The 13,669-nt window shown below is 41.8% G+C and overlaps 2 protein-coding genes across 2 annotated transcripts in view; one reads left to right on the forward strand and one right to left on the reverse strand.

The window, feature by feature from the left end:
* The window catches only part of LOC110442938 (condensin complex subunit 1-like), a 35,087-nt gene that overhangs the window by 9,166 nt on the left and 12,252 nt on the right, over positions 1-13,669 (reverse strand). Inside the window, exons 14-27 of the mRNA XM_021486829.1 lie at positions 12,701-12,823; positions 12,184-12,254; positions 11,486-11,604; positions 9,811-10,064; positions 9,156-9,240; positions 8,790-8,926; positions 5,252-5,384; positions 4,551-4,635; positions 3,431-3,709; positions 2,857-3,047; positions 2,136-2,247; positions 1,701-1,824; positions 693-848; positions 116-293 (exon numbers count right to left, since the gene is read on the reverse strand). Coding sequence (XP_021342504.1) covers positions 116-293; positions 693-848; positions 1,701-1,824; positions 2,136-2,247; positions 2,857-3,047; positions 3,431-3,709; positions 4,551-4,635; positions 5,252-5,384; positions 8,790-8,926; positions 9,156-9,240; positions 9,811-10,064; positions 11,486-11,604; positions 12,184-12,254; positions 12,701-12,823 — 2,047 coding nt within the window. The remainder of the gene's footprint in view (positions 1-115; positions 294-692; positions 849-1,700; positions 1,825-2,135; positions 2,248-2,856; positions 3,048-3,430; positions 3,710-4,550; positions 4,636-5,251; positions 5,385-8,789; positions 8,927-9,155; positions 9,241-9,810; positions 10,065-11,485; positions 11,605-12,183; positions 12,255-12,700; positions 12,824-13,669) is intronic.
* LOC110442939 lies at positions 5,383-8,656 on the forward strand. Its single transcript, XM_021486830.1, has 2 exons — positions 5,383-8,371; positions 8,426-8,656. Exons 1-2 carry the CDS (start codon positions 5,594-5,596, stop codon positions 8,639-8,641), a joined length of 2,994 nt encoding a protein of 997 aa, XP_021342505.1. The 5' UTR covers positions 5,383-5,593; the 3' UTR covers positions 8,642-8,656.

Consider the following 13,669-nt stretch of genomic DNA (forward strand, 5'->3'; position numbering starts at 1 on the left):
TCACACAATAGCTTAAAAATGTGGTTTTTTAAGTACATTTTAAAGTTAAAGCAATAAAACTAGTTCTATAGTAAATAAAAATTACATTTCTATTACAACTCTTGATATTATCTACCTTTTTAGACAACTCGGTGAAGAATATTTTGGCCGAACTGGAGATTTTTTCGTTGTGGTCCACCAAGCATGTGGCCATTTCACTGATCTGACCCTTCACTTTCACCATGTCATCCAGTATGAGGTGTGTGAGAACCTGCAGTGTGTTCTGTCTCACCAACGTCGACTCGTCCCGCAATCTGTAGGGGAAACACGTTGTATATACTAATGCATCTGTTGTGTACCTATTTTTACTTGTAGAACAGATCTTGTGTAATCATAGTCCGAGTATGATCTTTAAACTAGAGAGAGTAATATAATCCAAGTATTATTTTGACTTTGATTTATATTTGTAACAACAGGGGGGTGGAGACCCAACATTCCTGCAAGGAAAACAGTTCCATAGTGGCGGTAGGGATCCTGGGGTGGATACCTTAATGGTGTTCAACAGTGCTCATCAGGGAAAGCAGAGCATGTGTAGAAATGATGAGCAACAACACCACTGAATCCAGTACAAAATGTAACGTTTGATTTACATCCGATGTTATTTGTTTTCAACGTGAGCAGTATACCTGGTGTCTATGAGAGGGAGTTAATACCTGGCATATATGCGTGGGGTCCAGGGTTCAATCATGTTTGGGAAACGGAAGGTGAGGTCACCGAGGGCGATGATGATGTTCGCCCTGATTGTAGCGTGGGAGGTCTTCTCTAGGATGGTAAATAACAGCTGTAGGTGGGTGTCACAGAATTCAGAACTGAAATAAATAAACAGAACAAATATAATTACAGTGTACATCAATTCATATATGGTTTGGTCATAACATTTTGATCGACACTGGATATAATTTCACCAACAATTCAGATCATATCAGATCTGGTTTTAGTCAAAACCTGTACGATGCAGGATTATATGGGGAATGCAAGAACCCTCTACAGAATCAGATTTTTTAAAACCATAAAGACTAAGTAAATAAATAGTCAAAACCTATTCACAAGATAAGATATGGTTTGGATAAAACCCATCTGACAGCTACTATCACTCTGTTCCTCATGCCAAATGTGAACCATTGATATTAATCTTGAGCTCATTCAAATATATCTTGGACCATATCTCCTTCCTCAATATGTGAATGTTTGTCTTTCAAAAATGTGTAGCCAGTGTGGCAGGGTTCAATTGTACATAGGATTACGGTCGCCTTCTAGCTTCGAACTAGAGGGAATTTCCCTTTAGCTCAGTGGTAGAGCGTCGGACTAGGAACCTGGAGATCGAGGGTTCGATCCCCGGTGGAAGCACACTATTTTCTTTCCTGTTACACCTTTATATTTGATTTGATTGAGTTTGTATAAAAGCAATTATCCTATTGTAATATTTTAGGGTATACTGCTACATATCACAATATATTTCATTCATATAAATTCAGTGTATCATTTGTAAAGGAAACAGAAAGTTAGCATTAGTTCAAGTTTGAATGATAGATTTAAATTATCTTATAGAATTTTGGAAGTTATCAAACAAAGCATGTTTTAATAATATCAATTCAATTTTAACATTTTTAATTCATGTATTGGCATTGCAATAGTATCGCCCCTCCATAACATGTATTTACCTGACCATCATGAACTTGGAGAGAGCTAGTGACGCGGCGGTCTGTAGTTCAGGGTCTGAATACTTGGCCTGATTGGTACATACAGCCACAATAACAGGAGCCAGGGCACCTAGTAGAGTTTTACCTTAAAACAAACAATATACAGTCAAAAATAAAGCTAATCACGATGACAGAAGCCAGGGCATCTAGTAGAGTTTTACCTTAAAACAAATAATATACAGTCAAAAATAAAGCTAATCACGATTACAGGAGCCTGGGCACCTAGTAGATTTACCTTAAAACAAATAATATACAGTCAAAAATACAGCTAATCACCAAGACAGGAGCTGGGGCATGTGGTAGACTTTTACCTTAAAAGCAAATTATGTACTGTCAAAATTACAGCTAATCAAGAATGGCAGGAACCAGGCTTTGAGAATATATTAAAGGACATACCAGTGACGATGTCCCTCTCACAGACTTTACGGATATATTCTGCCTCTGCATCCTCAGCAGCTGCGCCTGCTAAACCTAACTCCTCCTCAATGGCCTCAGAAGCGCTACTCTCCTGTCAGGGTAGTAAAATAATTATTTAAAGTGTACGTATGCTTGAGTAGGGCTGTCCAAAATTTCAAACTCTGGTAAACTAGTTATTTTCAGCTTGTATTCATAAGATCAATATAACTACTGATATTGTCAAAGAATCAGAAATAAAGAATGATTCATTTACCCTTTTTAAACGTATTTTTACTCAGCCATCACTGGAAACACAGGCAGTTTTTTGTGGGACACAATAATCAGTGAAAACATAATATCATTGTTACAGTTTTACGGTAAATTAGAAAAAAAATCGCGATCTGGAAATGCTCTCACTATTCGTGTTAAGTAAACTTGACGAAAAATATATTAATATTAATGCATTTCATAGATAATGGGCAAAGAATAAATAGGATTCAGAGCCACTGCCAATGTTAAAATTCCTAAACCGTGATCAGTTTAAAGATCTCTGATCAAAGTATAGCTGACATTCTGATATAAAAGATTGTATTTGTTATACCACAACCTATCTCTGAGGGGAAAAACTTGATGTCCTGAGGGTGTTTTTAATCATAAAATATTTAAATTTCGGAACTGCTAATAAGTACTGAAACGTGAGTAGCTATTGCTGTGTACTTACTCGGGCTTTCTTGTTTTGTCGAGCTGGAGTTTTGCCGGAATCTTCCTTGCTAGCGCGGCGGCGCTTGAGTTCGTCTAGAACATCACTCTCAAGGTAAACCATCTGACTAAAGGCCACCTGTCCAGCCAGTGACAGGACACGGGTCAGCACCACCACAGACTTCTGACTGACCTCCACGGACGGGCCAGTGTCTGCAAACAAATAAGTTGTACACGTTCTAACGAGTGTGTTGTGGACATTTTATATATGGACTCTGAATGTTAGGCTATTTAAGTCCTAATAGCTACAGTTTTACAGGTATGACCACTTATGTTCTGATGATATATGTAGTATCAGAGAGTATGTTAAGGGTGGTCACAGGTAAAGTTTTAGAAGTAGAAAAGATGAACCCTGGTAATATCAAACTCAGATTCCTTTATTGACAAATTTGTACGCTGAATAGGTTCCGTCACAGATAATTTTATTATCAGCATTTACCATGACAGGTCGTATTTTTTATGGCAAAAATAACTTTTTTTTTCAACAAGTAAGTGCAGTGCAAGTAGAAAAGTTGATATTTTTTAAGATATCTCACCTGTCTGGGTATCTGTGGGTGTGTCACTAGCTGTATCCGTGGTTGTGTTGCTAGCTGTATCTGTGGGTGTGTCACTAGCTGTATCCGTGGGTGTGTCGCTAGCTGTATCCATGGGTGTGTCACTTGGTTTATCTGCCTCATTAACTCTCTGGAACTCGTTGATGACCTTGCGGATGATTTCCCCGCACACAGCATCAGGATGATTAGAAAGCTTGTAGATGACTTTGACAGCTTGCTCTGCTAGTGGGATCCAGTATCTGTTCTCCACATCAGCAACACCTGTATCAGGACAAAATATGTTATAGGTAGGACACTGTGTGGTATCTTCATTGTAAACTATCATACCTAGGAAATCTTGTTTCTTGCATCTAACCAAATTATAAGGTAGTTTCTTCCTTAATTATTTAGGTGTAAAACATTCTCCCCCTCCCCCAACCTCAAATCAATAAAACAATGTCCATGGAGCAAGGAAAGTCAATAAAACATGTATCTACATTATATGGACCATCAGGCTCAATCATTTCCGAAGAAATTACCATGAGCAAACACAAATGTGCCTTGTATTGTTGTTGTTAAGGTACACTCTGCCTTAAATTAAAAAAACATTTTGAAGAAAGAGAAGTAATACATGATTAATATTTTAGTAATACTAAATGAATTTTAAAAAAAGAGGTAATATTGTCATTTACCAGATGGAATGTTTGGTATTTTAAAGAATTTCCAAAACAGTCTAATTATTATGCAATAATAGAAAAAAGGTTACAACAATCAAAACGACTTTCATGCAGAAGAAAATACATTCAATATGCCTCAAAAGATACCATGCCATTGCGCATGTAAACTTCTATAAGATATATCAGCTCAGAAATATGAAATATCAAAGTTTTACTTTATACACAATCAATGTACGTATTAAACGTGTCATAACGTCTCAGGACAGACTGGTCTCGGTGTCAAGACTGACAAAGAGACCAGTTGGTCTGAAATGTTGCGACGTGTTTAATCCCTTCATTGTTTGTGTATAAAGTTTACTTTGATACGTAAATTTCATCATTATTCCTCGAAATGAGACTGTGTTATGATTATAATATATGATATGGTTATCGTGCAGTTAGCTGACCTTTGACGAGGATGTGTGACAGTCTGGTAAACATGTCGTGGTCCTGGGGCAGACGGAACGGCTTACCAGCCACCTGGCCCTTCATCTAAAACAAAACATGGAAAATGTTATCCAGAACATTCCTATAATGTCAGAAAATATAATACACTGGATTACAGTTTCCAAACAGGAAGAAATCTCATTGAGTCACAACGTCACAATGCACCTAGCTACATTATAAGCTTGTTGTTGCTATGTATTGTCATGTTATTTTTCAACAACAGCCTTTAAACTACATGTGCACCCCTGAAATATGTCATAGCAAAATTGAAGGCGCTATGCTAGTTATTTGATAGAAGATTAAAAAGGAGCAGCACCCGACTAAAAGCCAGTTAATTTTACCGTTAGGTGGCCACCAGATTCTTTTGATGTACATCAAAGGATCAAACTAGACTTCTAGTCTCATCCAAAAGGTGACACACACTGAGCCTTTACTTTTGTCATGACATATTCCTGGGGTGCAGAGAGTGTAAGTGAGTGTATCCCTGGAGTATCGAGAGTTGAGTTACGATTGAAATACTGGTTATATGTAATGATAAATATATCATTTGTAATTATTACTTTTTATGACTTAATTCTTTTAAAGGTAAAAACTGTATATGTAAGACAATAAAAAAAACAGTCTAATAGCTATTCCATTTGTAATACATGCTAATACATACCCTCTTTGAGTTTGAGAGTTTGAGGAGTGCCAGACAGGTGTCTCGGGCAAGCATGAAGTCGGACTCAGCTCGTGGTCCTAGTCCCTCACTGACCATCACGTTGATGTTACTCCGCACCACTGTGTTATCAGCCCTGGAAAAACACAACCAGATGTTTCGTATATAAATACAATTGATGACAGTTTTACATTGTAAACTATGAAGTAAGGGAGGAGGGGCAATCTGAACAATGAAAAAAGATATTCAAGTGCAATCTATGGTATTAATCATGTGTACTAAGTTTCATAAAAAACTGGTTGAGAAGGTAAGCTGCTATAGCCACGGTGCATCAGACAAACGTCCATGCCATTATGGGTCTCGGTTAAGGCGTCTGACTGTCTATCACTTCACCACTGGTCCCAGGTTTGTGGCTCTGTTAAGGCGTCTGACTGTCTATCACTTCTCCACTGGTCCCAGGTTTGTGGCTCTGTTAAGGCGTCTGACTGTCTATCACTTCTCCACTGGTCCCAGGTTTGTGGCTCTGTTAAGGCGTCTGACTGTCTATCACTTCACCACTGGTCCCAGGTTTGTGGCTCTGTTAAGGCGTCTGACTGTCTATCACTTCACCACTGGTCCCAGGTTTGTGGCTCTGTTAAGGCGTCTGACTGTCTATCACTTCACCACTGGTCCCAGGTTTGTGGCTCTGTTAAGGCGTCTGACTGTCTATCACTTCACCACTGGTCCCAGGTTTGTGGCTCTGTTAAGGCGTCTGACTGTCTATCACTTCACCACTGGTCCCAGGTTTGTGGCTCTGTTAAGGCGTCTGACTGTCTATCACTTCACCACTGGTCCCAGGTTTGTGGCTCTGTTAAGGCGTCTGACTGTCTATCACTTCACCACTGGTCCCAGGTTTGTGGCTCTGTTAAGGCGTCTGACTGTCTATCACTTCACCACTGGTCCCAGGTTTGTGGCTCTGTTAAGGCGTCTGACTGTCTATCACTTCACCACTGGTCCCAGGTTTGTGGCTCTGTTAAGGCGTCTGACTGTCTATCACTTCACCACTGGTCCCAGGTTTGTGGCTCTGTTAAGGCGTCTGACTGTCTATCACTTCACCACTGGTCCCAGGTTTGTGGCTCTGTTAAGGCGTCTGACTGTCTATCACTTCACCACTGGTCCCAGGTTTGTGGCTCTGTTAAGGCGTCTGACTGTCTATCACTTCACCACTGGTCCCAGGTTTGTGGCTCTGTTAAGGCGTCTGACTGTCTATCACTTCACCACTGGTCCCAGGTTTGTGGCTCTGTTAAGGCGTCTGACTGTCTATCACTTCACCACTGGTCCCAGGTTTGTGGCTCTGTTAAGGCGTCTGACTGTCTATCACTTCACCACTGGTCCCAGGTTTGTGGCTCTGTTAAGGCGTCTGACTGTCTATCACTTCACCACTGGTCCCAGGTTTGTGGCTCTGTTAAGGCGTCTGACTGTCTATCACTTCACCACTGGTCCCAGGTTTGTGGCTCTGTTAAGGCGTCTGACTGTCTATCACTTCACCACTGGTCCCAGGTTTGTGGCTCTGTTAAGGCGTCTGACTGTCTATCACTTCACCACTGGTCCCAGGTTTGTGGCTCTGTTAAGGCGTCTGACTGTCTATCACTTCACCACTGGTCCCAGGTTTGTGGCTCTGTTAAGGCGTCTGACTGTCTATCACTTCACCACTGGTCCCAGGTTTGTGGCTCTGTTAAGGCGTCTGACTGTCTATCACTTCACCACTGGTCCCAGGTTTGTGGCTCTGTTAAGGCGTCTGACTGTCTATCACTTCACCACTGGTCCCAGGTTTGTGGCTCTGTTAAGGCGTCTGACTGTCTATCACTTCACCACTGGTCCCAGGTTTGTGGCTCTGTTAAGGCGTCTGACTGTCTATCACTTCACCACTGGTCCCAGGTTTGTGGCTCTGTTAAGGCGTCTGACTGTCTATCACTTCACCACTGGTCCCAGGTTTGTGGCTCTGTTAAGGCGTCTGACTGTCTATCACTTCACCACTGGTCCCAGGTTTGTGGCTCTGTTAAGGCGTCTGACTGTCTATCACTTCACCACTGGTCCCAGGTTTGTGGCTCTGTTAAGGCGTCTGACTGTCTATCACTTCACCACTGGTCCCAGGTTTGTGGCTCTGTTAAGGCGTCTGACTGTCTATCACTTCACCACTGGTCCCAGGTTTGTGGCTCTGTTAAGGCGTCTGACTGTCTATCACTTCACCACTGGTCCCAGGTTTGTGGCTCTGTTAAGGCGTCTGACTGTCTATCACTTCACCACTGGTCCCAGGTTTGTGGCTCTGTTAAGGCGTCTGACTGTCTATCACTTCACCACTGGTCCCAGGTTTGTGGCTCTGTTAAGGCGTCTGACTGTCTATCACTTCACCACTGGTCCCAGGTTTGTGGCTCTGTTAAGGCGTCTGACTGTCTATCACTTCACCACTGGTCCCAGGTTTGTGGCTCTGTTAAGGCGTCTGACTGTCTATCACTTCACCACTGGTCCCAGGTTTGTGGCTCTGTTAAGGCGTCTGACTGTCTATCACTTCACCACTGGTCCCAGGTTTGTGGCTCTGTTAAGGCGTCTGACTGTCTATCACTTCACCACTGGTCCCAGGTTTGTGGCTCTGTTAAGGCGTCTGACTGTCTATCACTTCACCACTGGTCCCAGGTTTGTGGCTCTGTTAAGGCGTCTGACTGTCTATCACTTCACCACTGGTCCCAGGTTTGTGGCTCTGTTAAGGCGTCTGACTGTCTATCACTTCACCACTGGTCCCAGGTTTGTGGCTCTGTTAAGGCGTCTGACTGTCTATCACTTCACCACTGGTCCCAGGTTTGTGGCTCTGTTAAGGCGTCTGACTGTCTATCACTTCACCACTGGTCCCAGGTTTGTGGCTCTGTTAAGGCGTCTGACTGTCTATCACTTCACCACTGGTCCCAGGTTTGTGGCTCTGTTAAGGCGTCTGACTGTCTATCACTTCACCACTGGTCCCAGGTTTGTGGCTCTGTTAAGGCGTCTGACTGTCTATCACTTCACCACTGGTCCCAGGTTTGTGGCTCTGTTAAGGCGTCTGACTGTCTATCACTTCACCACTGGTCCCAGGTTTGTGGCTCTGTTAAGGCGTCTGACTGTCTATCACTTCACCACTGGTCCCAGGTTTGTGGCTCTGTTAAGGCGTCTGACTGTCTATCACTTGCCCTTCACCACTGGTCCCAGGTTTGTAGCTCTGTTAAGGCGTCTGACTGTCTATCACTTCACCACTGGTCCCAGGTTTGCGGCCTACATATGGAGCATTTGCCAGGTACTGACCACAGGTGGTTTTTCTCTGGACAGTTTGGTTTTCCTCCACCACCAAAACCTGGCTTGTCCTTAAATGACCATAGCTGTTAATAGGACGTAAAACACAAACAAACCAAATTCATCCAAGTACACCCCTTGCCCCTAACTTGTGGGATAAATTGTGATGGTGTCAATATGAATAAGATAAATATGACTGGTTGGAATACCATCGACAAAATATTTCCCTTGAGTAACATACCCTGCAGCCATAGACAGAAGCAAGATCGCAGCTCGGCTGTCCTCAGCTGATGTGTCTGGGATTTTCAGTGTGAACCGTTCCCACAGAATTTTCATCACAGTGCTTTCTAGGTCTCCTGTCTTCATCAGCTCCATCATCTACAACACAAACCCTCGCTTTAGGACTTCATTTATCAACTGTAGTATTTTATAATTTTGTATCTGTTTTTTGTATTTTTTTATACTTATGCTTATTAAGCTTGTTGCAAGAATAGCACTGCAGTGCTAATGTCTTCATGTTGTTCCTGTATGTGCCGTCAGATGAAATTGCTAAGCTCTCGACTCTATCCACGTAACCTTTTCCACTAGTATATAGAATGTGACATACCAAGCCTTCCAGAGACGTTAAATCTCCGATAGTAACACCGAACGTCAGAGCTGACAGGTTCTTCACTACAGCCAGGGCACAAGCTCTGTAAAACACAACACACTGAGAAATAGTTAAACAATTCGTTACAGAAACAAGAGGCCCATGGAGCCTGCATCGCCCATCTACTATATTGAATTGTGTTGAGGGACAGGGCTTTGTATTGTGCACAATCCCATTCCTAATAAAAATAGGCAGTACAATATGTTGAAATTGATTGTGTTGACAACATTTATTTGAAGCCGAGCTGATAATTTCAGGCATTTAAGAGACTATACAATTTGGATTTCATCTTTCTCAAAACAACCTCAAATTTAAATAGCATTCACTTACTCAAGCTTGATCTTAAAATAGTAATTGGGACATGTTTTCAATGTAAATAAAGTCCTGGCTATTTTTTTTAATTAAATGTTACATCAAAAAGGTTTTATTGGAGAACGCACTCCTTTATTTAATTCTCTTTGATTGTTTGACTCGACTCCTAATATGTCTCTCTTGACCTTATTTCCCTAAGTTTCTCCTCTTTTCTGACCATTCCCTTGCCCTAGGACCTAGACCCCCATCATTGCTTACTTAACCCCTTTAACTACTAAGTCCTTCCTCGCTGACCTCTGACCTTTGACTGTTGCCTTCCGGAGATAGGTACATCTTTTTGTAAGCATCCACAACAGCGTCCTTCACACCTGATTCCTTGGACCAGATAAGTGGCAACATGCGCCGCACTCCCTGCATGGCTGAGGACAGACCAAACTTGAACCCAGTCACAAAGAATTCTACAGCTCCTAGGACATCAGATACATTCTCTGATCCCAACAGACGACAGATTACCGGAAAGGCTTTCTCTGTCTCCACAGCAAAGGCCAGTGTGTCCTGTTTGTAAATAAGTGTTATAACAATTCATAAGGATAGTATGATTATAACATCAAAGCCGTTTCAACCATACATAAAACTTGTGTTATCAATTAGTTATCAATATGATTGAAATCAGGCATTTAACCTAAGATAAGTAACGAGCACTCTCACTCTGACAGGTACACTTACCCTTAGGTACCAGACGAGCACTCTCACTATGACAGACACACTTACCCTTAGGTACCAGACGAGCACTCTCGCTATGACATGCACACTTACCCTTAGGTACCTGGTGAGCACTCTCACTATGACAGACACACTTACCCTTAGGTACCAGACGAGCCCTCTCAGTATGACAGGCACACTTACCCTTAGGTACCAGGTGAGCACTCTCGATATGACAGGCACACTTTCCCTTAGGTACCAGACGAGCACTCTCAGTATGACAGGTACACTTACCCTTAGGTACCAGGTGAGCACTCTCGATATGACAGGCACACTTACCCTTAGGTACCAGACGAGCACTCTTACTCTGACAGGTACTTACCCTTAGGTACCAGACGAGCACTCTCACTATGACAGGAACACTTACCCTTAGGTACCAGACGAGCACTCTCGCTATGACAGGTACACTTACCCTTAGGTACCAGACGAGCACTCTCAGTATGACAGGCACACTTACCCTTAGGTACCAGGTGAGCACTCTCGATATGACAGGAACACTTACCCTTAGGTACCAGACGAGCACTCTCGATATGACAGGTACACTTACCCTTAGGTACCAGACGAGCACTCTCAGTATGACAGGTACACTTACCCTTAGGTACCAGGTGAGCACTCTCGATATGACAGGAACACTTACCCTTAGGAACCAGGTGAGCACTCTTGATATGACAGGCACACTTACCCTTAGGTACCAGATGAGCACTCTCACTATGACATGCACACTTACCCTTAGGTACCAGACGAGCACTCTCGCTATGACAGGTACACTTACCCTTAGGTACCAGACGAGCACTCTTACTCTGACAGGTACTTACCCTTAGGTACCAGACGAGCACTCTCAGTATGACAGACACACTTACCCTTAGGTACCAGACGAGCACTCTCAGTATGACAGGCACACTTACCCTTAGGTACCAGACGAGTACTCTCAGTATGACAGGCACACTTACCCTTAGGTACCAGACGAGCACTCTCACTATGACAGGTACACTTACCCTTAGGTACCAGACGAGCACTCTTACTCTGACAGGTACTTACCCTTAGGTACCAGACAAGCACTCTCGCTATGACAGACACACTTACCCTTAGGTACCAGGTGAGCACTCTCACTATGACAGGCACACTTACCCTTAGGTACCAGGCGAGCACTCTCGCTATGCTACACTTACCCTTAGGTACCAGGCGAGCTCTCTCACTATGACAGGCACACTTACCCTTAGGTACCAGGTGAGCACCTGTTGTTTTGACACATCACTGACCACTCCACATTGGTCCTCGGACATTTGACTTTGAACAGCTTCTGCTGCCAGCTCTAAGTTACCTCTCCTCTGTCCTGTAAAATAGTTTTATTTATTATCTCTCAGGCAACACAAGTTACCACTCCTAGGGCCCCTTTCGTGTATCCAGGTTGAAGCGGTTCAGGTGGTGCAGAAATATTCCATGATAAACAGACGCACTTGGACCGAACTGTAGACAGAGCTAAGAAATGCACAGTTTCGGAGATAATTAACAATATACATAAAGAATAATATGTCTTTCTATTAAGCGTCCACTAAATTATATAACGTTTTTTCAAATCTACATGTGGATTGACCTTGTTTTATAAAGAACTAATGCAAACTAGCAATAGTCAGCATTTTAGTTTCTGTCAGCCTCAGTTCAGATCTGCGCCTGTCGTTTTCTTTCAGGTTGAACCGGATATGCGAAAGGGGCCTAGGTCTTGTAAATTATAAGCTATTACCTACCCTTGCACAAAATACCACAAATTTACCTGCATCAAAACTGCATTATCTTACAACACTCTTGCTGACATCAAGCGCCACTGATATAATTATTTTTAAAAACAAACAATCAATCAAGTTTATCATGAAGAATCTGAAACTTGACAATGTGAACCATATGAAATACTCACTCATAAATATTTTTTTAAGACACTGTATAATGTCTGAGCCGTCTCCCTGAGATGAGTCTTGTGAATCCGTTCTGTTGGATAAGGCAATAACACATCCCATTATCATGTGCACATTGTTGAATGTCAAGTGAAAAATCAAAATTTAACTCACATCCAAATTGATTGTTGGCTGTAAATTTGGTTGTGCCAAAATAAGGCAGCGCAATGGTATCTTGTTAGATTACAATATCCAGTATGTTCTTAAACATGCAGATTTTCTCTCCCTGCTTTTTTTTTACATAAATAAGTTGCCAATTTATACTTTACCAGCACCAAAAGCTTTTTTCTTCACTTTCCTATGATCTTCAATATGTTTCATCAAATATATTTTAGGTACATCTTTTTCCAACCAAACAATGTCTTAAAAATATTATTTTTTACAGTTTAATTTTTTTTTTCAAGTATGGTTATCATTTTAAATTGCTGATAATGAACAATTGATGAAGAAATCCAAGATAAACCCCATGTTTTGTACAACCTTTCACTCTGCTGAGAGGCCTCTTGTGTAAGGTCAGGGTAGGTTGCCACCATTGCGGTCATCAGCTTGTGGGCAGCACACCGCTTCTCTTCCATCAGAAGGGTCATCACTCTCTCTGTCACACTAGAAAAGTAAAAAAAACATGTTTAGAGTAGAACCTGGAGACACAATAACTGTTTATGGACCAAAGCCTACAAATCCTGTGAACACATCAATGTTATGTAGTAATTCGTGACCTTGTAAATGTTTAATAACTAATGCTGAAATTTAGTTTAAAACCCATATTACATATTATCATACCTCTAGTGAAAATCCTGTATTCTGATTGAATTCATAAGTACATATATGAATATTTGTCAAACTTTTACCGTACATTTGTACAAAACTCCCCTTTACAATACTTAGGGCTGTTCCAGAGTTAACCATAGGGGAGGGGGGTTAGAGATCCCCCCACAAATAAAATCTTAGAATTTTTTAAATATAAGTAATGGTAGGTAGGTCTGGTTTTAACCCCACCACCTGTAATATAAGTAATGGTAGGCAGATCTGGTTTTAACCTCACCACGCGTAATATAAGTAATGGTAGGTAGATCTGGTTTTAACCCCACCACCTGTAATATAAGTAATGGTAGGTAGATCTGGTTTTAACCCCATCACCTGTAATATAAATAATAGTAGGTAGATCTGGTTTTAACCCCACCACCTGTAATATAAATAATGGTAGGTAGATCTGGTTTTAACCCCACCACCTGTAATATAAGTAATGGTGGTTAGATCTCGTTTTAACCCCACCAACTGTAATATAAGGAATGGTTGGTAGATCTGGTTTTAACCCCACCACCCGTAATATAAGTAATGGTGGTTAGATCTGGTTTTAACCCCACCACCCGTAGTATAAGTAATGGTAGGTAGATCTGGTTTTAACCCCACCACCCATTATATATTAATATGGTGCCCCATACAATAAAT

This window comes from Mizuhopecten yessoensis, unplaced genomic scaffold, assembly GCF_002113885.1.
Source record: "Mizuhopecten yessoensis strain PY_sf001 unplaced genomic scaffold, ASM211388v2 scaffold716313, whole genome shotgun sequence".
Lineage (NCBI taxonomy): Eukaryota > Metazoa > Mollusca > Bivalvia > Pectinida > Pectinidae > Mizuhopecten > Mizuhopecten yessoensis.